We start from the raw sequence: 23,591 nt of genomic DNA, 5'->3' as shown, positions 1-23,591 counted from the left end.
GGACCAGACAGCATTCTGATTGGTCGGCTCCTTCCCCTCCACACGTTCCCATTGGCTGGCAGGGCTGAGTTTCCAAAGACCTGATAGGGCCATTATCAGAGCTGCCCCAGTTCTGCTTCCCCATGTGAGCAAGTAGCGAAACGTGTCCTGTGGCTGGCAGCCCTGCTATGCCCTTCTCCCCTGGGAGGAGCCAGGGGAGCAGCACCTTAGAGTGGCTCATGCTGAGCAATAACCCTGCCCATCACGCACCTCCCAGCGCCCACACTCCTGAGAGTGAGCCTGCCTGTTCCCTACCGGCGGTCACTGAGCAGCCCCCAGCCTTGCTTGTTGCAGCCAGGTGGTGCTAGCAGCTGTTGGGTTAGCTGCCCAGCTAACACTGCTGGCAGCAGGCCCGTCTCCTGCCCCTCCTGCTCTGCTCAGCCCAGCACGGTCCTGGCCTGTCCAGCAGCTCAGGCTAAGCTGGGCGTGAGGGCAGCAGGGTGAGGAAAGGTAGCTCGCGAGCCCCTGCCTTGGGCTCAGCCCTGACACCTGGACCTGGTCCCTGGGTGAAGGGAGAGGAGAGCCGGGCTGGGCTTGGTGGCAGGTGAGCGGGTGTTTGCGCACACCCTGGTTCGCAGCATGGCTCTGTCTCTCTGAACAGGACATGCTCAGCAAGTCTCGGGCCGGGGACACCGGGGTCAAGCTGGAGGTCAATGAGAGGTCAGTATGGAGCCGAGATCTCCCCCTGCTAGCTGGCCGCAGTCAAAGCAGCTCTGGGGGTGGTTGCCATGAGCACAGGAGTGAGTTCTGACACCCATCCCGGGCACCTCTAGGGACTGTCCGTCTGTCCTGGCACGTAGGGAGCTTGGCTCTGGCTGGAGGGCTCCTCCCTAGGGAACATGGGGCGACAGGAAAAGCGTTAGAGCATCACAGCTGCCTGGCGGAAGGAGGCTGTTGGGGAAGTGAGTGCTCGCCCCTTCTGCCCGCTGCCCTGTGTGGCACCACTGGCCATGAGGCCACGGAGTTAGCCACCATCTCCTGGGCACGCTCTGGGGGAGAACCCTGTGTTTGTCTACAGCACTGCCTGTGGGGGAGCTCCTCATGCAAAGGACCTAGGCACCACTCGCACCCAAAGCCCAGTGGGGAATCCCCCCGGCTACGCTCCCTCAGGGCTCCTTCCCTTTATAGCCCACCCTTCATGCTCACAGAGGGCAGAGGAGCCCCTGGTGCAGGGAGGCTGCTGATGCTAGTTGCTCTGGCCCTCAGAGTGGCCTGTCTTTGGGAGAACTGTGCCCAGCAGAGGGGCCCCATGGGCAGTGGCTTTCCTGCTAGCCCAACTGTTGTGGGAGGGCATCTGGAGCCACTGAGAGTGGGAATGGAAATGTAAGGCTGAGCAGTGCAGGACAGTTCCCACCCCTGCCTTAACGTACAGTGCTCCTGTTAATACACCCCGAATGATACTGGCCTCTTTCACAACAACTCTGGCACATTAAGTCATAACCAAAGGGGCTTTTCAGCAGTGACTGCTGTCTCCCCGGTTCATTGCTATGCACTTGACTTTTCCTTGTGAAAGAGCAGTATTCTGCACTTGTCTGTTTTGAATTTCATCTTGTTGTGGTCAGACGTGATTGCAATCCCTCCCAGCCTGATGTTACCTGTGGGTTTTATAAGCATACCCTCCTCTCTGTTATCCAAGTAGTGAATGCAGATATTGACAGTGCCAGGCTTTCAACCACTTGTGCATCCCCCTCATAGTAATTTCATCCCAAGCACATTTGTCTAGTTTGCTTGGGAACATGTCATGTGGGACCAGGCTAAAAGCCTGACTAAAACTGAGATAAAATAAAAAAGTTGTCCTGCAGCACTTCAAAGACTAACAAAATAATTTATTAGGTGATGAGCTTTTGGGCCAACTTCTTTAGGTCTGGAAAATTCTGATAAATAAAAACTGAGACAAAGAGAATTTAACAGAAAGATAGAAAAAAATGAAATAAAAAGTGACAGATTGGCTACATAGGATGCGGGAAGGAGGGGGAAGAAAATTTCTGCCAATGTCTATTAACTTAAGAGGCTGCCTGAGATCACTATGAATATCAAAGATGGGGAAACTGTCCTTGTAATGCGTAAGGTAATTGCTATCTTTCTTGAGACTGAGGTGTAAAGTATCGAACTTGAGAATGAACCCCCATTCAGATGTCTCCCTTTGTAATCTGGTGTTAAAGTCTCTTTGTTTTAGAGCGCAGGCTTTCAGGTCTGGAATGCTATGGCCTGCTCCCTTGAAATCCTCACTGACAGGTTTATGTGTATTCGGATTCCTAATGTCTGACTTGTACCTGAGGGGTAGCCATGTTAGTCTGGATCTGTAACAGCAACGAAGGGTCCTGTGGCACCTTACAGACTAACAGAAAAGTTTTGAGCATGAGCTTTCGTGAGCACAGACTCACTTCATCAGATGCTGGTCTTGGAAATCTGCAGGGCCAGGTATAAATAAGCCAGAGCAAGGGTGGGGATAACAAGGTTAGCTCAGTCAGCAAGGGTGAGGCTTACTACCAGCAGTTGATCTGGAGGTGTGAACACCAAGGGAGGGGAAGCTGCTTTTGTATTTAGCCAGCCATTCACAGTCTTTGTTTAAGCCTGAGCTGAGGGCAGGACCAGACTCCAAAGAGAAATTTCTGAGCTACAATTCATCTGCAAATTCGGCGCCCTTTTCTTTTCTTGGGTGGCCCTGAAATCTATCAGTTTTCATTTGTGCAGCCCTCGGTAGGCTTTGAGTTTGACATGACTGCTCTAGGTCAGTGGGTCTCAAACTCTGTTTGGGATATTTTTTGTTTGGTTTGGTTTGGTTTGGTTTGGTTGGCTGTAGGTTTTTTGTTTTTGTTTTGGGGTTTTTTGTTTTGTGTTTTGTGGACCATTTGAAAGTTGCTGTGGACCCCTTCCTGATCTTTGCAGAGGTTGTTTGTACCATCGGCTAGCTATTGTAAGGCGCTGTGGATAAAACCACTACATTTTGAAAAGTAATCGTTAACGTTTTGTCCACAAATAAAAGTGTGTGACTCATATTTCTAGGGTGATGGATGTGGCCTCTTTCCTCGGCCACAGAGCCCCCAAGCTGGGAAGGGGTGAAGTGCGGTCTCTCTCCTGCCATGGCAACCACGGAGCTGGGGCTGGGAAGGAGAGCTATTTCTCCAAAGCAGACGCAGCCCTGGAGCTGGGGAAAGTCGTCTTTCTTTGGCTGCTGCAGCCGTTCACATTCCAAATTCCTCCCACCTACCCCCATTTCCCCCAAGACCTAACCTTACATATAAGTCTTCTCCAGGGTCCTAGCACCTAATCAACAGAGCCACAGCTCCACTGATTAGGTGGGCAGCCCTTCGATCTCTTGCATGCAGCTGCCGAGGTGCGCACCTTAGAGGGAACTATCCACAGACCACCTGTGTGGAGCTCAGAAATTGATTGTTTAATCACTTGTTCCAGTATCTTCCCAGGTATTGAAGTAGGTGTGCCTGGTCAGTAATGCCCAGGTCCTCTTAGTTCCCCTGCTTAAGGCTAGCTACTATATTTGCCCTTCTGCCGTCCTTGGCGCCTCTCCTCCAGGAGGTCTCGGAGATCACCCCGAATGGCTCCAAGATAGTTTCAGCTGTTTCCTCAGGTCCTCTCAGATGCGTTTCTGCAGGCCCTGCCGACTTGATTACATCTAATTCAGCTAAATATTCGTTAGCCTGTGTGTTCCCTGCCTTCTCGTGAGCTGCCTTTATCGCTTGCAGGATCCTGGCTTCCTGCACGGACCTGATGCAGGCTATCCAGGTGCTAGTCCTGGCTTCGAAGGACCTCCAGAGGGAGATTGTGGAGAGTGGAAGGGTAAGCAAGACCCTCTCTAGCTACACCTATTGGGACAGCTGCTCCTGGCAGTCCTGCCTCAGTCACTCCATGGCCTAACCTGGCAACTCCAGCCTTCTCTGGCACTGGGCAGATTAAAGTCTCCGTAGGGGACCATTAATTCAGACCACCAGAGAGAAGACTCTCCTCATGAGCTGGGAGTGTGAGCGCCACAGGTCCTGTAGCTGCAGAGCCAGCTACCAGACGAGGGAGGCCTCAGCCAGGAGCCTGGCTGTTAGTGGAAGCCACGAGCCCCGAGGCACTTCCCAACTTGGCCAGCATCAGGCTCCAGAGACGTTTCAGGGGATTGGGTTCCCACAGAGCCAGGCCAAGACGCCTCAGCACTTATCCCCCCACTGAGCTGTGTGGGTCCTGACCTGCCATGCATCCTGGGGGGCTCCACACCCTGCTCCCCCAGCCACACTGGCTTTGAATGTAGGCACTGTGATGGGGTTCTGGGGTCCCCCAAGCTCTGCACCCTGTTCGCAGGCAGGAGAGTCTCTCACTCAGCAGGAAAACAGCGGGTTTATTAGCCGACAGGACACAGCATCGTACAGAGGAGTCAGTGCAGCCGGCAGAGACAGCCAGTCCCATCCATGTTGAGGAGAGGAGGCCCCGAGGGGCCCCCAGAGCTGGGGCCTGGCCCCCTCCTTTGTCTCCCTCTCCCTCAGCCCAGACTAACTGCTTCCAACTCCCAGTTCCAATTCAAACCCCTCAGGCTCCACCTCCTCCTTTGTCTGCAGTACAAAGGTGTTACCTGGTCGTCAAGGTTACACTCAGCAGGAGCCCCACACCCTCTGTGAGCCACTCACACACACACACAGGTATCCCCCACTTCATCACATCTCTCCCCCCTTCCAGACCGAACTGAGCGGGGTCACTCAACTGGTGACCTGGGGAAGTTCGGGGCTCTCCCCTTGTGACAGGGCATTGGCTGTACCCTCTGTTCTCCCCTCGATGTGCACCACCTCCACATCATAGTCCTGCTGGGGGAGGCTCCAAGTCAGGAGCTTGGTCTTGGCCCTTTTCATGTGATGCAGCCGGGCAAGTTCCTTTAGTTCCCTTGGGTTGGTTGGTCTCGCTGCAGCACCAACAGATCAAACAGGTCTTTTGTGGTCTGGGTCCTGCCCCATCTGACCACCAGTCCATACAGCTGCTCCAGCCAATGTCTCGAATTCAGTTACAGTCCAGTAACGGAAGGTACAAATGCTTCCATCCTTGGCATTTAGCCAGACAACCACAATGGCTGTGTGCCTCAGTTTCCCCTTCCATGCCACACAATAGGTTTGGAATGTTCCTTCTCATGTCAGAGGTTGCAAGACTAGTTACAGGGAACAATGGTGACATTTCAGAGTTACAGACTCCTTTAGCATACAATTTATGCTTCTACATCAATGTCATCATGTCACATGGCTCTCTTTAAACATTCAGTGCATGGTACAATTCTACAGCTTTTGGTAGCAGCACCCCTTGGTTACAGCAGTCAGCGTGAGTAACAGAACAAACCCATTGCAACTGTACATTTACGTTGCTCTTTGGTAGACCACAACTTTTGTGTTACCTCCTTGAGAATCTGGTATTTTGGGGATAAATGGCTGAGGCCTTTCTTAGCACCATCAAGTTCTAATCTTCTCTCTTGCCCCCTGGGGTGGAAATTTGATCTCTCTGGCTGTGCCCTCTCTTCTAACAAGAGCTGGGCCATTGATGATCTCAGGGAGATGGCCCCCCCCCCCCACCAGTCTGGAAATTTGCAAACCAAACTGCTTTCTGAGAGTTGTTTTGTGAGTCCCAGACGCAGAATCCACATGAAGGAATCCCTGTTTATCCCTTACTGGCCCACCAGGCCCAAAGCTCCTTTGTCCTTCCACCTCCAACTACTGCCTCCCCATGGAATCAGAAGTGGAGTCCAGTATAAGAATATAAGTGTTTCCACCATCTGGAGATGGGGAATTGCTGGCGCTCTCCTGCATCCTACAGAGACTGACTGTGCAGCTGTTTTATTTGGTTCTCACAGGGCTGCTCACATTCCCTGATAGTTTTCACTTTACTTGCACCAACTTCCAATTCCTGAGAAACTTTTACACTGCCTGCTTTGGACCCTTCCAGAGCACAGCCAGTGGTTTCATACTCAGGCGGGTCCTGGCCATCAGGAGCTGAAACAAACTTCTCCCCAGGCAAAGGGCTGCTCTGGCTCTTACAGACAAGCACCTTTCCTGTTCACTTTCCTTCACCTCACTCCCATTTTCTGCAGTCCCCACAGATGGGTCAGGAAAAGTTTCAGGGAAATTCTCTTCCTTAAGAGCTTCCCCAAAACAACAACTCACCCCTGTCTGCCTCCACAGGGGCACTGCTCCCTTGAGCCACAACCAGCTCCTGGGTTTCACCTACGCCCAGGATCACTTCTGGCCCATTCGGCAGATTCCCACGTAATGCCCCTCCAGGCAGACAGCCAGTACCACCGGACAGAAGGTTAGGGTCCCTTTCCTCCCTTCTGCTACCAGCTCCTTTATTTCATCAGTCAGCATAACTCCATTGCCCGTCTGTTCTTGTGTCCTGGCGAGAGGATGACTCTGGTAGGACAGAGTCCTCTCACCCCCTCCCAATAACACCTCAGCATCAGGCAAAGAACAAGTACCAGAATCGTCTGGTCTCTGGGATTCCCTGATGATACTAACTGGATCAGACCAAGTTAAAGCATCATCCCCCCTGAGAGACACAGAGGTAGGCCCACTTCCCATCTGGGCTTCAGCTGCCCTCAGATCCAGCTCTGGGATCTTGGCTCCATCTCGAGCCCCCACAGGCTCAGGCAAAGGATTCACTTCCCCAGAAGCAGAAGCATTTTTCTTGCACCAAGGACCAGTGTCCTTAGCAGGGATACCACTGCCCATCCCAGAGCCATTCCCTCTGCTCCGGCCCCCATGGCTGGATTCAGAGACACACCTGGAATGCTCTTTTCTGGTGGATCCTTCTCCAGCCACCCTAGGCTGAGGAATCCTCCTCAGACAATGGGCTAGTTTCCTCATTGGCACCTTTTCCAAACGCAGGCTCTGCTCTCTCCCCAGGCTGCTGCTGCTGTTCAACACAGATAGACAATGGGAGACACTCTCTCCTTTGTCCCAGCCCCCTGGCTGGTCTCCCCACACACACAGAAGGTGGAGCAGCTTCTCTCACAGACAACTTGCCATTCCCAGTGGACAAGCTGCTTTCCTGCACAGACACACAGGCACCTTCCTCGGCCCAGGCCTGGAAAACTCTTCGCAGGTCTGTCTTGGCCACTAGTAGATGATGATGGGTTGGAATCGCTCCTTCCCTCCTTGAGCTGTGGCAGGCCACTCGGTTCAGAGCTCCAGGCAGTCCAGGGTTCCCTGCCCCGATCCGGGCTCACCTTTGCAGGATTTTTCTTAACCCTCACCTCTGCCACTGCACATCCACGCTGCCTTGACCAGCTTCTTTAATCTCAATTCGGTTTCCAGGTGCTGTCACTTCACAGTGGAGTTGCTCAGCGTGGTTGCAGGCTCTCAGGCTGATGCCCTCTGCACCCCACGATTCCTGGAAGAATCCCTTCAGTGTGCCAGGCTCCTTACGGGTCACAAGCTGCCCGGGGTTAGGCCGTAGGCCCCTCTGCCCTCTGGGACCGACTCCAACAGACTCCCAGCGGAACCCCTTCTTCAGTGTGACACCCGCTTTCAGGGACCATGAGCACCCTGTCTTGGGAAGGACTCATTCAGCGTCAGTCTCCTCAGGGGTCACTTGTTCCTGGGGGTTGGGCTCTCGGCCCCTCCACCTTCTGGGACCGACTCCAACAGATTCCCAGGAGTAACCCCTCCTCGGGTGTGACACCCCCTCTCGAGGACCACAACCGCAGTTGCTTGGGTTCAGCCGCAGGCCCCTCCGCCTTGGGGAACTGCACCTCACTGCCCTTCAGCACACCTGGGTCTCGCAGGCCCCACTTCTTCCGGGGCCCCGGTCACTTACTGCTGGATGCTCCATCCTCGGGGTGCAGAACATCCCACTCCTGACACCAGTGTGATGGGGTTCTGGGGTCCCCCAAGCTCTGCACCCTGTCCGCAGGCAGGAGAGTCTCTCACTCAGCAGGAAAACAGCGGGTTTATTAGCCGACAGGACACAGCATCGTACAGAGGAGTCAGTGCAGCCGGCAGAGACAGCCAGTCCCATCCATGTTGAGGAGAGGAGGCCCCGAGGGGCCCCCAGAGCTGGGGCCTGGCCCCCTCCTTTGTCTCCCTCTCCCTCAGCCCAGACTAACTGCTTCCAACTCCCAGTTCCAATTCAAACCCCTCAGGCTCCACCTCCTCCTTTGTCTGCAGTACAAAGGTGTTACCTGGTCGTCAAGGTTACACTCAGCAGGAGCCCCACACCCTCTGTGAGCCACTCACACACACACACAGGTATCCCCCACTTCATCACAGGCACTCATCACCCAGGAAGTGGTGGGGAACGTAGGTTAGCTGCCTGAGCAGCTGGGGGCACCAGGACCAGCCACTGGTGTCCGGTGGCCTAGAACACTCTAGTCTTTCTATGGCCGGTGGCATTTGTGGGGAGCTTCCCCACTCCACTGAGTTTCCTGTTGTGAGTGGAAGTGGGGTGCTTGGGGCTGGGCCCTGAGGGTCAGGCAGATCCCATGCTGCTCTGAGCCATGGCAGAGCCCTCCTCAGAGAAGCGAGGCAGGAAGCGGGTAGGGAGTTCAGGGGAGGGGCAGCAGACCTGTAGGCAAGGGTGGACTGTTGCTCTCTGGCCTCCAGTGCCTGACCCTGGGGCCTTTCTCTGAATGGCAGGGTGCAGCGTCCCCCAAGGAGTTCTACGCCAGGAATTCCCGCTGGACAGAGGGCCTGATCTCCGCGTCCAAAGCCGTGGGCTGGGGCGCAACCGTCATGGTGTAAGTGCCCAGTGTGAAGAGCGGGCGAGACACGCTGGGTCTCATGTGGGCGGGGCACTTGCGAAGTCACTGGGTGCTCCGGTACTGAGCCCTTCCCAAGGGTTCACGTGTGACCTGCAGTCAGGTCAGAGCTGGGCAGTTGCGGTTGGAGAGCCAAGGGCCAACGTGGCATCCTGACGAAGCCCCTTCCTGCCAAGGTGGGCTCCCAGCCGCTCCCTCTGCTGCTTTCCACAGTGATGCTGCGGACCTGGTGGTGCAGGGCAAGGGCAAGTTCGAGGAGCTGATGGTGTGTTCTCATGAGATCGCGGCTAGCACGGCCCAGCTGGTGGCTGCCTCAAAGGTAGGGGCTTTGACCATCCGCGCTCCTCTGTTTCTAGCCAGGGCTGGTGTGCTGGGGGCCGGCTAGCTTGCCTGCTCCGAGTGGGAGGAGTGGCCAATGAGTCTTCAAAACACAGCTGATCCCCCTGCGGATAGTCGCTGGTTCCTGCATCAGGGCTCCGAGCCAGGAGCTGAGCAGATCTGTAGCAGGGTGGTGGGATCAGCAACCCCCTGAAGTCAGCTCAGACTGCCCCCCAGCACTTGCCATGTCTCAGCGGTGCTGCCCCAGCAGGAGCTCGGGCCCTCTTTGCCCCCAGGGGAGCTGAGCCTGCTGGTACATGCCCTAAGCCAGAGAGGACATGAGCACTGCACAGGACAGGGCTCCCTGGGGTGGAGCTAACACTACAACGCCTCCCCTTGGGCCATGGGGGCAGAGGGACCCAGCAGTGCCACTCCTCCACATGCACTTCTTGCTCTTGGTGAGCAGTTCTCCCCCGCACATTTGCAAAGGGGAGTCTCCTGATGCCTCGGCCCCACCAGCCTCGGTCTGGCCCTGCGTGCTTCTTCACCGGCTCGCCAGGGCCGCAGGAGGGGAGCACGCTGATGGACTCTGCGGCAGTGTCCAGAGCACAGCACCCAGGCCCCTTTCCTTGCCTGTCCCTGTGTGTAGTGAGCAGGACCCTTCTCTCTCATCTGGCAGGTGAAAGCGGATAAGGACAGTGCAAACCTGGTCAGGCTCCAGCAAGCATCGCGAGGAGTCAACCAGGCCACTGCCGGGGTGGTAGCCTCCACCAAGTCAGGGAAGTCTCAGATCGAGGAGAAAGGTGAGCTTCAGGCCTCATTAACAGGCCCGTTGCTTCTCCAGCAGCTGGTCAGATCAGTTCCTCTCCCATTTCCCTGGCTCCTTCCACCTGCCCGCTGTGTCATCACCATACATGTCCTTCATCTCAGTGTGCCCCCCCGGCCTGTACGTCCCTGGCCATGTGCTCATGGATCGGCTGGGGGCAGAGCGCCTAACCCACCCTGTCTGCTCTTCCCTCACAGACACTATGGACTTCTCCAGCATGACACTAACTCAGATCAAGCGCCAGGAAATGGACTCTCAGGTAGGGGCACTGTCCCTGGGGCTGGCTAAACTGGGGGGCTGGACTAGGTGACCTCCTAAGGTCCCTTCCAGCCTGAGGATTCTGTGGTTCTGCCTGTGGAGGGTTAGTGAGGGAGGGTGCAGCAGGCAGCTGAGGGGGTCCCAGAGTGGGCTGGTGCCCGTGCTGGGTGGGGGCGTGGGCAGGGCCAGGGCAGGAGAGCTGCTGGGAAGTAGGTGGCGGAGCTGCTGCCTGAGGTGACGAGCAGGTGTTCCACTTCCTTGCCAGGTGCGAGTGCTGGAACTGGAAAACCAGCTGCAGAAGGAGCGCCGGAAGCTGGGGGAGCTCCGCAAGAAGCACTATAAGCTGGCAGGCGTGGCAGAGGGCTGGGAGGAGGACGGTAAGTCCCCTAGACGGAAGGGTAGGAAGTGTGCAGCCTGAGCTCAGCAGAGGGGGTGCAGGAGGCAGCCAAGCTGGGAGGATCTGCTCCCTGCCTCTTTCCCTGGCCGCCTGCAGAAGTCTGATTCGAGCAGGATGACAGTGACATGGGAGAGCCCAGGCGGCAGCACAGCTACTTTCCTGGTGTTGGCTGCAGCATCTGTCCTGCCCCGGGACACTGGGGGCATTTACCCCAGTCATCATGCAGGAGGAGGAGGCAGATGCGTTGTGGTTTGCCCAGCGCCACGCAAAGAGCGCCCAGCTGCGTCCACTTCCCTTGCAGAACATGCTACTGCACCTTTCAGTTACACCACAGAACAGACTCCCCCTTGCAATGCGTGGGTAGCGCCCGGCTGCCCCAGCCCAGCCCGGCCCAGCGTCCCCCAGCTGGGGACGGAACAGAATGGCTGATGAGACCACCTGTTGCCACAGGGAGGGGCACCCAGTGCTAGGCAGGAATAGGGTTTGTTCCAGTCCTAGAGTGAGGCCCCCACATCAGGTGCTGCACGAACATGAAATGAAAAGATGGTGCCGAGGGGCTCTGCCAGCCTCTGACCCTGCTGCGCTCCTCCCCTCCAGCTGCAGAGTAGCTCCCATGCCTTAAGCAGCGACTGATGGATGCCCCTTCGGTTGGCCGGGACCCAACTTGGTGCAGCTCTTTCCGAAGAAACAAAACAAACCAGTGCAAAATCTGACTGGAAGCACACGTCCTCTGCGTTGTTCCCAAGGACCCTCCTCTCCAGCACGCCCAGCCAGCAGGTAGAAAGGGCGGAGGCCCCAAGTGCCAGGAGCAAGGCTCCCCTGCAGCCATGGCCACGCCGGCTCCCCTCAGCCCCAGGACACAGACTCTGCCGCGTATTTATTAGAGCCATTTGGGTTCTGTTTTTAACCCTCTGGTTCCATTGGGTGCTCAGACTGAACCGGTTTTGCCTCAGTGGCATGTGAGCCGGGACTCACCCAGTGCCTGGCAGCAGCAGCTCCAACCTGGCAGGAGATGCTAGAGCTTTCTGGTCTCACTGTGCTTCTCTGGCCCACCAGTGCAGCTGCTTGCCCAGCTCAGAGCCAGCGTCCTGCCAGATGTAGCCTGTTAAATGCTGGGCAGGGTCTGACAATGCTGCCAGGTCCGTTCTGTGGCAAGGCTGGGCAGGCTCTGGGCTTGGTGCTGGGCACACCGCCCCTCCCACGGTGCAGTTCAGAGCCCTCGGGGGGCGTGCTGCTCCCTCAGGGTGGATGACGAGTGCCTTTAACTGCTGGAAGAGGCCCAGCGTGCCACAAGACCACCTCATCTGCAATTATCTTACTGCGCTTTGAATGGGGCCATCCCAGGCAGTCGGCCTCCAGCTGCCTGGGGGAGGCCAACAGGGCCCCAGCATGCAGTCTGTGGGGCCCCTTTTCCCTTAAAGCCATGTGTTAGAGAACCAGTGGGGCACGGGGTGCAGAGGGGCATTCCCTGTTTGCTTCCGCAGGCTCCTTCCACAGGAAAGGAGCAGCAGCCATCTTCCCCGCCTGCCAGCCCGTGTCCCCGTGGTGCCAGCTGACAGCAGCATCCACTGAGCTATCAGCCAGTCCCCGGAGCTCACCTGCCCCCACTCAGAGCAGGGATCAGTCCAGCCATAGTACCCGGAGCAGATCACTGTGTTAGTGCCAGCAATAAACCACAGTCAAAGGTGCTCGGCTTGGTGCAAGTGGGAAGCAGCTCTTCCCACGTTCCTGCTGCTCCATCACACCCCTGCCCTTCCTGGGTCGGTGGGGGGAAGAGCTCCACCATGGCTGCCCCAGTGGGTAATATGCGGAACTGCCCCCCAGCTCTGGCCCGCACCCAGAGGGAGGGGCACAGCCAGCCTGCAGGAGAGCTCTGCAGGGCGCCCAGTTACACCCTGGTCTGAGCGGTTTGCGGGTGCAGCCTGCAGGCGGCCGGTGCTGCAGTGATGCTCTGCTTCAGCACAGTGCAGCTGCCACGGTGCTGAGAGCTGCTCTCAAATTTGGCACAAGCACCGTCCCCGTCAGGGCCACTGCAGCCGGCACGTCGGGCAGGGGCAAAACTGTCTCAGGCTCCTGGAGCCGAGAGCGCTGCTGGGTGGCTTACTTGGGAAGCGAGGGATGGGGGCGAAGCGGTGACCCCAGGGACCCCTCCCTTCCCTCCGAGGTGGGCAGAAGCTGTGTGGCCTGTGTTATTTCACCCCTTCGAGGCAGCGAAGCTCGAGCACCCTGGAGTCCCTCAGTCCCTTCTAACCTCCCTGGGGAGCACCCCCCTTGCTTGGAGGCCAGCCAGCTGCTGAGAACGGCCACCGCACTTAGCTCCTCCCCCGGCGCGGATGGCACCAGCTGGGGAGGGAGGCAGAGCTGGGCTGATGGACAGCTCAGAGTCCTTGAGAAAACACCCTCCCACTCCCTTCACAGGAGAGGGCTTTTGGGGGAGGCAGCTCAGCCATTGCTAACAAACCAGGCTGGGACACGCCCCCCCACCCCCCCGGCTGACTGAGCCCTGGCAGGTCCGCAGGCTGGGCTGCTGCACTGGGCAGTTCATGCAAATCAGGGCCAGGTTCTGCCATGGGAATCCTGCTGCGCTTAGAAGTGAGGGCAAATTTGGCTTTGAGTGTGCGTGGCTGATCCCCTCCCAGGGCCTGCGGGTGGGTGCCCGGTGCACGTGGCTGATCCCCTCCCAGGAGCTGCGCGTGGGTGCCCGGTGCTAGTCGCTGATCCCCTCCCAGGGCCAGGGGCTCCGCATCGGTGCCCAGGCTGACGTGCCTCTGGGTGGGATGTGGTTGGTCCTCAATGTCTGGTTTTTGAAAACTGGGTGGCAGTTAGTGGGGCCTGATCAGACCCAGCCAGTGTCCAGCTCTGCAGCAGCCCTTGCTGCCCCCTTCCCTGGGGCTGAGCCTCTCCCGCTGAAGGCTTGGGGTTGGCCATTGCACTTTGTTAGCAATAGCTCCGGCTGGATGCTGGGGCAGGCCTCACGCAATCCCCACAGGATGCCTGGGGACTTAGGAGAGGGACTTGCAGCCCGGCGGGCAAAGCCTGCTCCCAGCTAGGCAGGGCTAGTCCTGCCCTGGCAGACAGGACTGACGCTTGTCCCTCTCAAGCCCGGAGATCTGTCCCCCCGGTCCCAGTAGAGGGCCATGGTACAGCAGCCCCCAGCTATGCTGCCAGCTGCAGCCCCCCTCAAGCCATAGCAAGACAAGCCAAGGCAGAGCCCCACGTGCTTCATGCTGGACCTGGTGCGTAGCCCCCCGACCTCTCTGGGGCACCTGCCGCACAGAGAGCGGAGAGCCTGGCCTTCAGGCAGACGGCCCGTGCCCCAGCCCTGGAGCTCTGCTCCAAGACACTACACGGGTGCACTCCTGTCTGAGCCCCATAAGGTGCTATGGCCACCCAGGGCTTTCTGCCCTATAACACTTTGTTCCTGGTGCCTTCGTGGCCTCCCAGAGTCAGTCTCCTCCAAGCAGTGAGTGTGACTCAGCCCCCCTCTGTGCTTGCCACAGGCAGACAAGCCAAACACAGCCCCATCTCCAAAGCAATAAGAGCTGCAGCAGAGGGGCAGGTGCGAATATAGACACCCCCTGCCCCCACCCCATGCAAGGTCCACCTGGCCAGCTCAAGCCAGCTACCTCAACTCTACAGGCGGCAGCACCACCACTGCCCCAGGCTGGTGACAAAGGGACAGAGCCAGGAGGAGGGTGGTGGAAAGAGCAGGAGGAATGGAGGGGTTGTTAGAAGGAGGCGGCGGGGGGGTTGGAGGAGGGGAAGGGAGTCTGCAGGAGAGGCACTGATGGGTTCCCAGGACAGGGTATGCTGAGAGCGTTCTGGGGGGACAGAGGAGATGGAGGGTTGGCAGGTTCCCAGTGGGGGATGGAGGAGGGGGGCTGTCAGGGTCTCAACAGGACAGGACATGCTGAGAGGGTTCTGGAGGGACACAGGAGGTAAGGGGGCTGAGAGGTTCTCAGCAGGATGGCAGGTGTTGACGGGTGTGGATGGATGGGGAGGTGGGGGCTGGCAGAGATGCTGGGCTGATGGGTTCTTGCGGGTGGGGGGCGTGACGGGGTGGAAAGCTGATGGGGATCTCGGCTGAATCTCGGGGAAGTCCGACCTTTGTCTCCCAAGTGACGTGACTTTTCCTCATTTCCTCACTGCCCCACACCAGGTGACTGAGCACCCCTGGGAGCAGGTCCCGGAGGTAGCTGAGTGGCTCAGTGCACCAACTAGCCCACGCAGGGCTCCAGGCTGCCTCCTGTTGCCAGTGGAGCTTTTTATTAGTGAAGGGGGAGGGTTCATCATCTACTGTGTCGACTGTGTGGTCTGTTTTTAAATAAATCAGCCCAGCAGTGGCGGTCGCTCTGGGGCATCCTTTTCTGTCTGGCTCAGCTGAAGTGACTCGTTCAGGCCGTGCGGAGTTTTCTTTGTCATCACATGGAATCGCATGGGGTGTTCTGATCTGCCCCGCCAAGGAAAAGATACAGCAAAGAGAGGGGGCCTGCAGGGCTGCAGAGGGTGGCAGTACAACCTAGTGGAAAGTGTATTTGTCTCAGAGACACCTGGGACTAGTGCTGGCCCTGCTCATGGCTCTGCCTGGGTTCTAGTCCTGCAAGTCACATCTCTGCCTTAGTCTCCCCATCTTTAAAATGGCCGTAGGAATTGTAACTACTTCCTGGATTGATCGCTCATGTGCATTCCACGACGTGTGTGTGCACATGGTTGCCAGCAGGCTGTTCCCTAGGTGTAGGTGTTGGGCCGGCTGTAGCGCCCATTGGGATGATGCCTCTGAACGTTGTCTGTACACCCCGGTGCCCACTCAGTTCCTTCTTTCCACAGCAAGAGTTTCTTCAGTTTCTGCCTCTTGCTTGCAACTGATTCCCAGCGTGTTCAGTACCACGGCCCACTTCAGCGAGACAAACAGTCCCACGGCACATCCACTTTCCTCAGTTGAAACAATTGCTCATAAACGTGACACTGACTTGCATTCACTGGGGCTATGGCCTTATTACAGAGGCTTGCACCACAACAGTGCACACAACAAGCTCAACAAGGATCAGTGCAGGAATGTTTCAAGTCCACGACAGAACACAGCGTCTTCGGCAGCAGGCGCAACAGACACGTTTTCAAAATCTGCTCCGTGCCCCGCCAGGGATGTTGAGTACACCAGTAACCACTGAAAGCAGCTCCCCTCCCCGCCAGCCCCCTGGAGCTGAGATGCGGCATTTAAACCAAGTCCCAGCACCACCAGACTCCCACCCTCCCTCGCCGCAGCACGGGATGGGGGCGGACTCCCCACCAGTTCATTCAGGCCGGGAAGCAGCACTTCAGCTGCCTCCCAGTGTCAGCAGGCTCCTGGAGGCTGGCATTTCTCCTCACCGTGGTTCTGCAAAGAGCCACCATGACTAGGGGGGAAATGGCAAACCCCCTGAGTCCCAGCTGGTATGGGGTTTGCCAGTTTCCCCCTTCCCACCCCCCAGGTGACTGCAGAGCCACACTGAGAGGAAATTGAAGGAATTTCACACCACACCAATGTGCCATGGCACATAGATGGAAACCTACTGCCCTAACATTTGTATATCATCCTTTGTAGCACAGGTAGAGTCGTTAGGAGTTGTTTAATTAGTGTTCGGGATGGGTGGTCCCCTCCACCGCTTGCTGTACAGGAGACCTCTGCACCGCACCATGCCCCCTCGCGTGCTGCAGGCCGCTCATCTCGGCACCGTTCCTAATTGCCGGTGCCCGAGAACCAGACAGACCAGGGGATGCTCCACTTCCAGCGTCTGCCCAAGTTGGGCACATTGGCTCCGGCCCTGTCAACTCCAATGCCCTCAGCGGCACCCTGGAGTCTAATGTCAGTGGACTCGCCAGAGCTGGTGGTGGTAGTGGAGGAGGACCTGGACTTGCCCTCTGCCCCAGACACTGCGGAAGCGGCCTGGAATCTTCCTGAACTTATGGCACAGGGGCCTCCTCTGACCACTCCACTCCTGGATCGGCTGGCATGGTCTGAGGCTGTAGGTGATCACGCGATGCTGGGGGAACCAGTCCTCTCTGAGGAGGCAGTGGTGGGTACTTACCTCTCACCTCTGTTGCTTGGCACTGGAGCCCCTCAGGAGCTCCTTAGGAGGGGGGCTCAAACCTGGGTCTCCAGGCAGAGGAGGTTGTAAAAGACTTGGACCTGACAGTGGACATGGGTGGCGGGTGGAGGCCCGGACGGGGAAGGCATGTCCCAGCTCCAGCCCCACCCCACTGCTTCAGCCACCTTACCCCTGCCCCCAGGTGGCCAACTGGGTAGCGTGGGCAGTTTTGGGAAGGCAATGCCTTCTCTTGCCTCTGTCACCCACTGCCCATGACTGGACTGGGTCGGGGGCCCTCCCCCTTAAGTGCGTACAAAATACCACCCCGGTGCTTTGGCAGATTCCCACTTCCATTGCTCCAACGGGAAAGGCCACGGAGTGACCGTGCTTTGCTCCATGGCAGGGTTCTGAGCACCTCTACGCCCAGCCTCAGCCCGGTTCTCTGGTTGTGGATGTGGTCAACTGCCAAGAACACCAGCAACAGCCGGGCCCTGCCCCCAGAAACAAGGCTAAGGTGCTGGACCTCTGCGGGAGGGATGACGTTCTCCCCGGGGGCCTGCAACTGAGGGTCTCCAATCAGCAGGTGCTATGACTTTAACTCCTAGAATGGGCTGCCCTGATTCTGCCCTGGGACGCGAGACAGGACTTGGCGGTGGTGGTGCAGGAGGGGTGGGCTCCAGGCCGCCCCTACCGTGGCAAGGGGGGTTTCATGCAGCGTACCACCTGGCCGCCCGGCTCCAGATTGCTGCCTGAGATGCAGCGCACGCTGCAGACTTGCCCTTTGAAGGTTGGGGTCTCTGCAAACAAGAGGGACTCCTGTCTCCACTGTCTCAAGGACTCCAGGGTTACCTTAAGTCCTTGGGATTTCACATGCCCACTCTGCAGTGTTGCCAGTTTAGGCCTCAGCAACCTGCTTGCTCCTTTTCAGCTCCTCTTTGGCAGGGTCATGGGCCTCATAGAGGTTAGGTGTAAAAATTGTAGGGGACCTCTCTGCTCCTCCCCTGCAAGGTGCCACAGTGGCCCCAAGCAACCCCTGGGGCCTAAGGGTCAGTTCTGAGGATGCACCCAAGGGAGTAGCACTGGATACCACCCCAGATCCTTCTTCCTCCCCCCTCGCCCACTTGGCAACAGAATATCCCTCTTCTACTCTGCAAATTACCTGGGCCCTGACCACAGGAGCAGAAAACTTCATCCAGTTCTGCTTCCTTCTCACCAGCCCCCCTCCCTGTCCCTCTGCCGAGACCCTTCTCACAAGCATCTCCTGCAAGAGACGCACTGTCTCCTATCTCTGGGCCCCAGAGAGGAGGTTTCTCAGGAATAAAGGGGCAAAGGGGGGTTACTTCCAGTATTTCCTTATCCCCAAGGCCAAGGGGGGTACATGTCACATCCTGGACCTCAGAAATTTGAGTGCCTTCATTTGAAGTTCTGTTTTTCCATGGTCTCCCTGACCTCCCTTATTCCCTCTCTGGATCTGGGGGTTTGGTTTGCTGCCCTCGATCTCAAGGACACGTATTTCTGCATTTCCATTACCCCGGCCCACAGATGCTTCCTGAGGTTTCTTGTGGCCAACAGACACTTCCAGCTCAGGGTTCTGCCCTCAGCCCTGGCTACGGCTCCTCACATCTTCTCCAAGCGCAGGGCGGTAAGAGGAGTATTCCCACACAAGAACCGGGTTCAGGTCTACCAGCACGGTGGTCGACACCGGCAGATCGTGGGAGCAGGTTGTACACCGGGTAGCTTTAGCCAGAGAACATTTGCCTGCCTGTGCTTGATACTCAACAAGCCCAAATCTGAGCTTGTGCCCACGCAAAGAATGGAGTTCATGGGGGCCCTACTTCAGTCTACTTGGGCAGCCACGTCCCCCCCCAGTGTCCACTTTTGGGCCATGGCAGACCTGATCATCACATTGCAGGGGTGCCCATGATGATGGTTTGCAACTGTATAAGGCTTCTTGGGCACACGGTCTCTTGCCCCTACGTGCTTGGCCAGGCCCACCTGCATCTGTGACCGTTATACGTGTGGCTGGTGTTGGTTCTTTGGCTGCCTGGGTACCCCCTGGGTCGGGTCATCTTGGTGCTGCAGGCAACCCTGCAGTTCGGCGACTCGGGCTTTGCAGCCAGTATTTTGTGCAGAAATCCTGTTTTGATCTTCAGCTGTGGGCTCACGCTCTGGTAACACCTCATGCACATGCACAAAGAGAGCCTCTGATCTCCCGCAAACCTGCGACTTCATGTCAATGTCCAGAAATTGTGGACAATCCATTCAGCTTGCCAAGCATTTCCACCCCACTGTCAGGGCAAATGCATCCTGGTCCTGGCAGACACAACCACAGTGATGTTTCATTCACTCCAGGGGCTGCTGTGCACTCCTCTCCCCAGTGCCAGGAAGCCATTGGGCTGTGGGCCTATTTATCTCCTATAACATTCACCCGGAGGCTTCGTACCCCTGGGGGCTCAGAACGACCTGCCAGATCACCTCAGCTGGTCACCTCACACCCACAAATGGGCTTTCTGGGCAGGTGTAGTTCTCTCCATCTTCTGAGAGTGGGGTCCCCCGGGCCGCCCTGACAGCTACCGCCAGGAAAAAGCCCTCCAGGAACCAAGTACGAGCTGTGCAAGGGACATGAGCACCAAACCTCCAAGAACAGTTACAGGTAAATATTCTTTCTGCAGGAAAAGCTGTTGAGATCAGCGGATGAGAAGTCCTAGCTGATCATAGTGTCCAGCTCTTCCAGAGCCGTTGTCACCCTTCGACCTCCACGGAGGTCTGTGTGCTTAGCCCCATTGCACGGAGGGGGATGTGAGAGGCTGACGGGGTCAGACACACAAGGATACCACCCAGAGCCTCTTCCAAAGCTGGATCCTGCTGCACCTGCACCCTGGCTAAAATACAGGGACCTGATGCAGCGCCTGCTGGGGCAAGGAAGGGCTGCAGCAGAGCCCGGTCCCTGGGGGGGGGAAGGCAGAGTTCTCACTGGGGAATGAAGCCCTTGGCTCTGCACCAGTAGGGCAGGTGGGGCCCAAAGAACCCATACAGTCCAGGCCAGGCCAGAACGTGGTACGTATGCTGCACTTCATCCTCAGGCCACGGGGCTTCTCTTGCTGCTGGTTATGAGTGGGAGAGGAGGAGCCTCGGTGAGGCTCCCTCATGCTTCTGGGGGCTCCGAGCCGTGGGCCCTGCTCATCTCTGTGCTCTCCTCTTCGGAGACGCCCACGCTGCTACCAAGCCGTGGGATTTCAGCAGCAGCTGCAGGCCCCCATCCTGCTATGTAGGCACCTAAATAAGCATCCCGGGTTACGGGCAGGGTGCATGGCTGGTTTCGGGTCACAATGGCTATTGGCTATTGTCCTGCAAAATCCAGCTGCGCTGCCTCATTCAGCTGGCACCAGAACATCAGCACCCGGAAACCTGGATGGCAGCGACACCAGGGCCCAGCCACAAGCACCTCACACAAGGGAGGGGAGGGGCCTTGCAGTTCCACCAATGTGACAGACACCGTCGTGTGCCAGCAACGCCTCTCTGCCACGTCCACAGGACAAACCGGCCAGTTGCTGCACCACAGGCTAAACGGACACAAATCCAGCATCGAGAATCTGAATACCTCTGAACTAGTAAGTGAGCATTTCAATTGAACAGGGCACTACCGAAGACCTAATGGTGTGTGCGCTAAAACAAAGAGATTTTAACGCCAAATTACAAAGGGAGACATCTGAATTGCCGTTTGCAAGTTTGACGCTTATCACCAGGGCCTCAACAACGATCTCAATTATCTTACACGTCACAAGGACCACGCCCCCACCTTCCACAGCTGCAATGAGGCAAGCGCCCCACCTCGTAAACGCTTGTAGGCTTTTTCCCCCTCCCTCCTCAACCCCATCTAGCTGATTCAGCCGCTTTTTCTTTCATTTCATGCTTTTTCTCTCCATTACCAGGTATTCTCCAGATCTGAAGCAGGGGCCCATCACCCCTACTGTTAGCCCTTGCAGTGCTAGAGAACTGGGGTTTTTTGTTTTCAGGGAGCAGCGTGAAGTCTGTTCTGAGGGACATGAGCAGAACTTGACTAGTCCTGCTGCAAATGACAAGGCAGAAGTACCAGAAGGCCCTGAGTAATTGGGACACAGTGGGCCTCCACTTTCCCAGCCAAGCCAACAGCAAATGGGAGCTGTGAGTGCTCCGAACATTGGCCTCCTGGTTCTGAATTGGAGACGGATTCTGAGCTAGCAAGTGGCCAGAGAAACTGCAACAAGAGTTAGAAAATAATATTCAACGGGCAGGAGCTAACCTGAGATTCGGTTCAGAAAACTGCAGCTGGGGTATGCAGGAAAAACGACCCTGTTCCACACCAAGCTGAGGGGTGTGAACCCAGGGGAGCCCTAGGGAGCAGCAGGGTAGTGGAATAGCATGTAGAAAATTAGACACAGCATATACGGCAAGGTATCAGCCAAGCAAATCCAGGGAAGGGTGGGGGTGCAGGGGAAGAGACGGCATGGGCTGGAGAAGCAATGGAGAAGGGACAATTCAAAGCATGGGGGAGTTCTCCGGGTGAGGGCCCTGGAGGTGAATGGCTGTCTGTGGTGTGTGTGCTGGGGGTAACTTGCTGGTTGTGTTACAGACACCGTGTGCTGACCTTGTGTTTGTGGGTTTGTTTGAGGACTGGCTGCTGAAGCCGACAGTTGGCAGCTGCAAACTTCTCAGTGAGGATTTGAAATCTGGAACCTTCTGTTCATTGGCTGAGCCTTAACCAGGGGGCGGGGCTATCCAGAAGGCCAGGGCTATATAAAGCCTGCTAGTGAGGGAGCAGGGAGGTTTGCGGGGGAGTTCTCCAGGTGGAGGAGCAGTTATGGGCACCTTGAGGTAAGTGGCTGTCTGTGGCGTTTGCTGAAGTAGAGGGAAACCACCCCTTAGCTGGCACCCTCCTTCCCGCTGATGTTGAGGTATCCTCTGGCATTCAGGATACCTCCCTGGGGGAGGGACCTCCAGTCATCAGGAAAAGAAAGGCATTAGTAATGGGGGATTTGGCCACTGGAAACAGACAGCTGGGTTTGAGAGGACCAGGAGAACTGAACAGTGACTTGCCTGCCTGGCGCGAAGGTCGCGGACCTCTTGAGAGACCTAGATAGACCTATGTGTAGTGCTGGGGAGGAGCTGGTGGTCATGGTGCATGTAGGTGCCAATGATATAGGGAAGGGAAGGAGGGAGGTTCTGGAGGCCAAGTATAGGCTGTTAGGAAAGAGACTGAAATCCAGGACCTCCCTGGGAGCAGTCTCAGAAATACCTCCGGAACCATGTGCAGAGCCAGGAATTGTAGGGCTCAATGCATGGGTCAGACAATGGTGTAGGGAAGAGGGGGGTTAGCTCCATTAGGAATTGGGGAAACTTTTGGGGAAGGGGGAGGCTGTACAGGAAGGATGGGATCCACTTAAACAGAAATGGAACCAGGCTGCTGGTACTTTGCGTTAAAAAGATCATCAAGTTTTAAAACTAAGAGCCAAGGGAAAGCTGATGTGTGCAGAGGAGCACGGGGATTGGATTCTCTGCCCTCCTAAGGAGGGGAGGGTCGGAGATCATAAAATGCAGATAAGAAACGGTCAAATGAAAAAGAATCTACTAGCCCAGGCAATGGCATACTAATAGTGACAAATATTGAAAGTGCTTATGTACAAATGCTACAAGTCTAAAGAAGAAGATGGGTGAACAAGATTGCTACATATTAAAGGAGGATAGTGATATAATAGGAATCACAGAAACTTGGTGAAATGAGGATAATCCCTGAGACACAATCACACCAGGATACAAAATATATCAGAAGGCCGACCAGCTCATGCTGGTGGGAGAGTGGCACTCGATGTACAAGAAAGCATAGACTCGGATGAAGTAAAAATTTTAAATGAACCAAAATGTTCCCTAGAATCCCTGGGGACAGTTATTTTGTGCTCTAGTAATAATTAATACAGCATTAGGGCTTTATTACCGACCACCTGACCAGGCTAGTGAGTGTGACTCTGGCTATGTCTATACTAGACACAGACGTTGACCATGGATGTGCAATTTTAGTTCACATTTAATTGCTCGTTTAGTGCAGCAGTGCTGAAGAGGTGAAGAGCAAAATAAGCAAATAAAAATACCAAACCAGTAACCTTTTGTCTATTCTCCAGCCACCCCTCTCAGAACACAGGTAAAAGCGCCTCCCTGCACCACTGTAAGGGGTTGGGCCCCGGCAGCCTCCTTGAGGTTGTCCCCCACTGGGCTGATCCAGCCACCAAGCCTCCTTTCCTGCCCCCTAGGCCTCCCTCGTGCCCCACCCTCCTGCCCCCCCAAGCTCTGGTCTCCCCCAGAGTGAGGGTTACCTCCCCCTCCCCCCCGCAGAGGAACAGGGACTCCGAACCAGCTCAGCTGCGGGGCCGTTGGCAGCAGCCACCAATGCAACTCACAAGGGACCAAAACCCCCAATAAATCCGCCTGACCGCTGCGGTTTGAGCCTGGGCCTGCTGCACCCAGAGTCGCGAGTTCAATCCTGGAGGAGGCCACTTAGGGACGGAGGCAAATGGATGCCCCGGGTGGGGGCAGGGCACTGGCCTCTTTGACCCCCAGCCCCCGCGAGGCCCCTTCCCTCCCCGAGAGGTGCGGCGGCCCAGCTGGTTCGCAGGTGTCGCGGTGGGGGGAACCCTTCGTTATTGGGCCCCCAACAGGCCTAACTTCCAGCGCCCCACGGGGGGGGGGCAGTGACCGTCTGACCCACACCGCGCGGGGCACCGGGGTGACCGTAACCAGCCCCCCAGGGAGGGGGTGCACGTGTCGGGGGCGCACCTCGGGCGCCGCTTACCGGCACCGACCTCGATGGGCAGAGCCCGGGCCGCAGCCGCCACGGGCGTGAACTTGTAGGTCCGCCAACCGCAGCCCCCTTGTCGCCTCCCGCATCCCCCCTGCCGCCCCCCTGCGCCTTGTCGCATTCCGCAC

The 23,591-nt window shown here is 56.9% G+C and overlaps 1 protein-coding gene across 3 annotated transcripts in view; it reads left to right on the top strand.

The window, feature by feature from the left end:
• Window positions 1-14,937, top strand: part of HIP1 (huntingtin interacting protein 1) — a 135,522-nt gene extending 120,585 nt beyond the window's left edge. For all 3 annotated transcript variants that reach the window (XM_075013446.1, XM_075013447.1, XM_075013448.1), the window contains 8 exons: window positions 641-699; window positions 3,744-3,837; window positions 8,649-8,749; window positions 8,984-9,089; window positions 9,768-9,891; window positions 10,112-10,173; window positions 10,438-10,549; window positions 11,167-14,937. In XM_075013446.1, coding sequence (XP_074869547.1) covers window positions 641-699; window positions 3,744-3,837; window positions 8,649-8,749; window positions 8,984-9,089; window positions 9,768-9,891; window positions 10,112-10,173; window positions 10,438-10,549; window positions 11,167-11,177 — 669 coding nt within the window. In that variant the 3' untranslated portion in view covers window positions 11,178-14,937. The remainder of the gene's footprint in view (window positions 1-640; window positions 700-3,743; window positions 3,838-8,648; window positions 8,750-8,983; window positions 9,090-9,767; window positions 9,892-10,111; window positions 10,174-10,437; window positions 10,550-11,166) is intronic.
• The last annotated feature ends 8,654 nt before the right edge of the window (window positions 14,938-23,591 follow it).

This window comes from Carettochelys insculpta, chromosome 19, assembly GCF_033958435.1.
Source record: "Carettochelys insculpta isolate YL-2023 chromosome 19, ASM3395843v1, whole genome shotgun sequence".
Taxonomy (NCBI): domain Eukaryota; kingdom Metazoa; phylum Chordata; order Testudines; family Carettochelyidae; genus Carettochelys; species Carettochelys insculpta.
The sequence above is the reverse complement of the archived record's forward strand: the minus strand, read 5'-3'. Positions and strand labels throughout refer to the sequence as shown.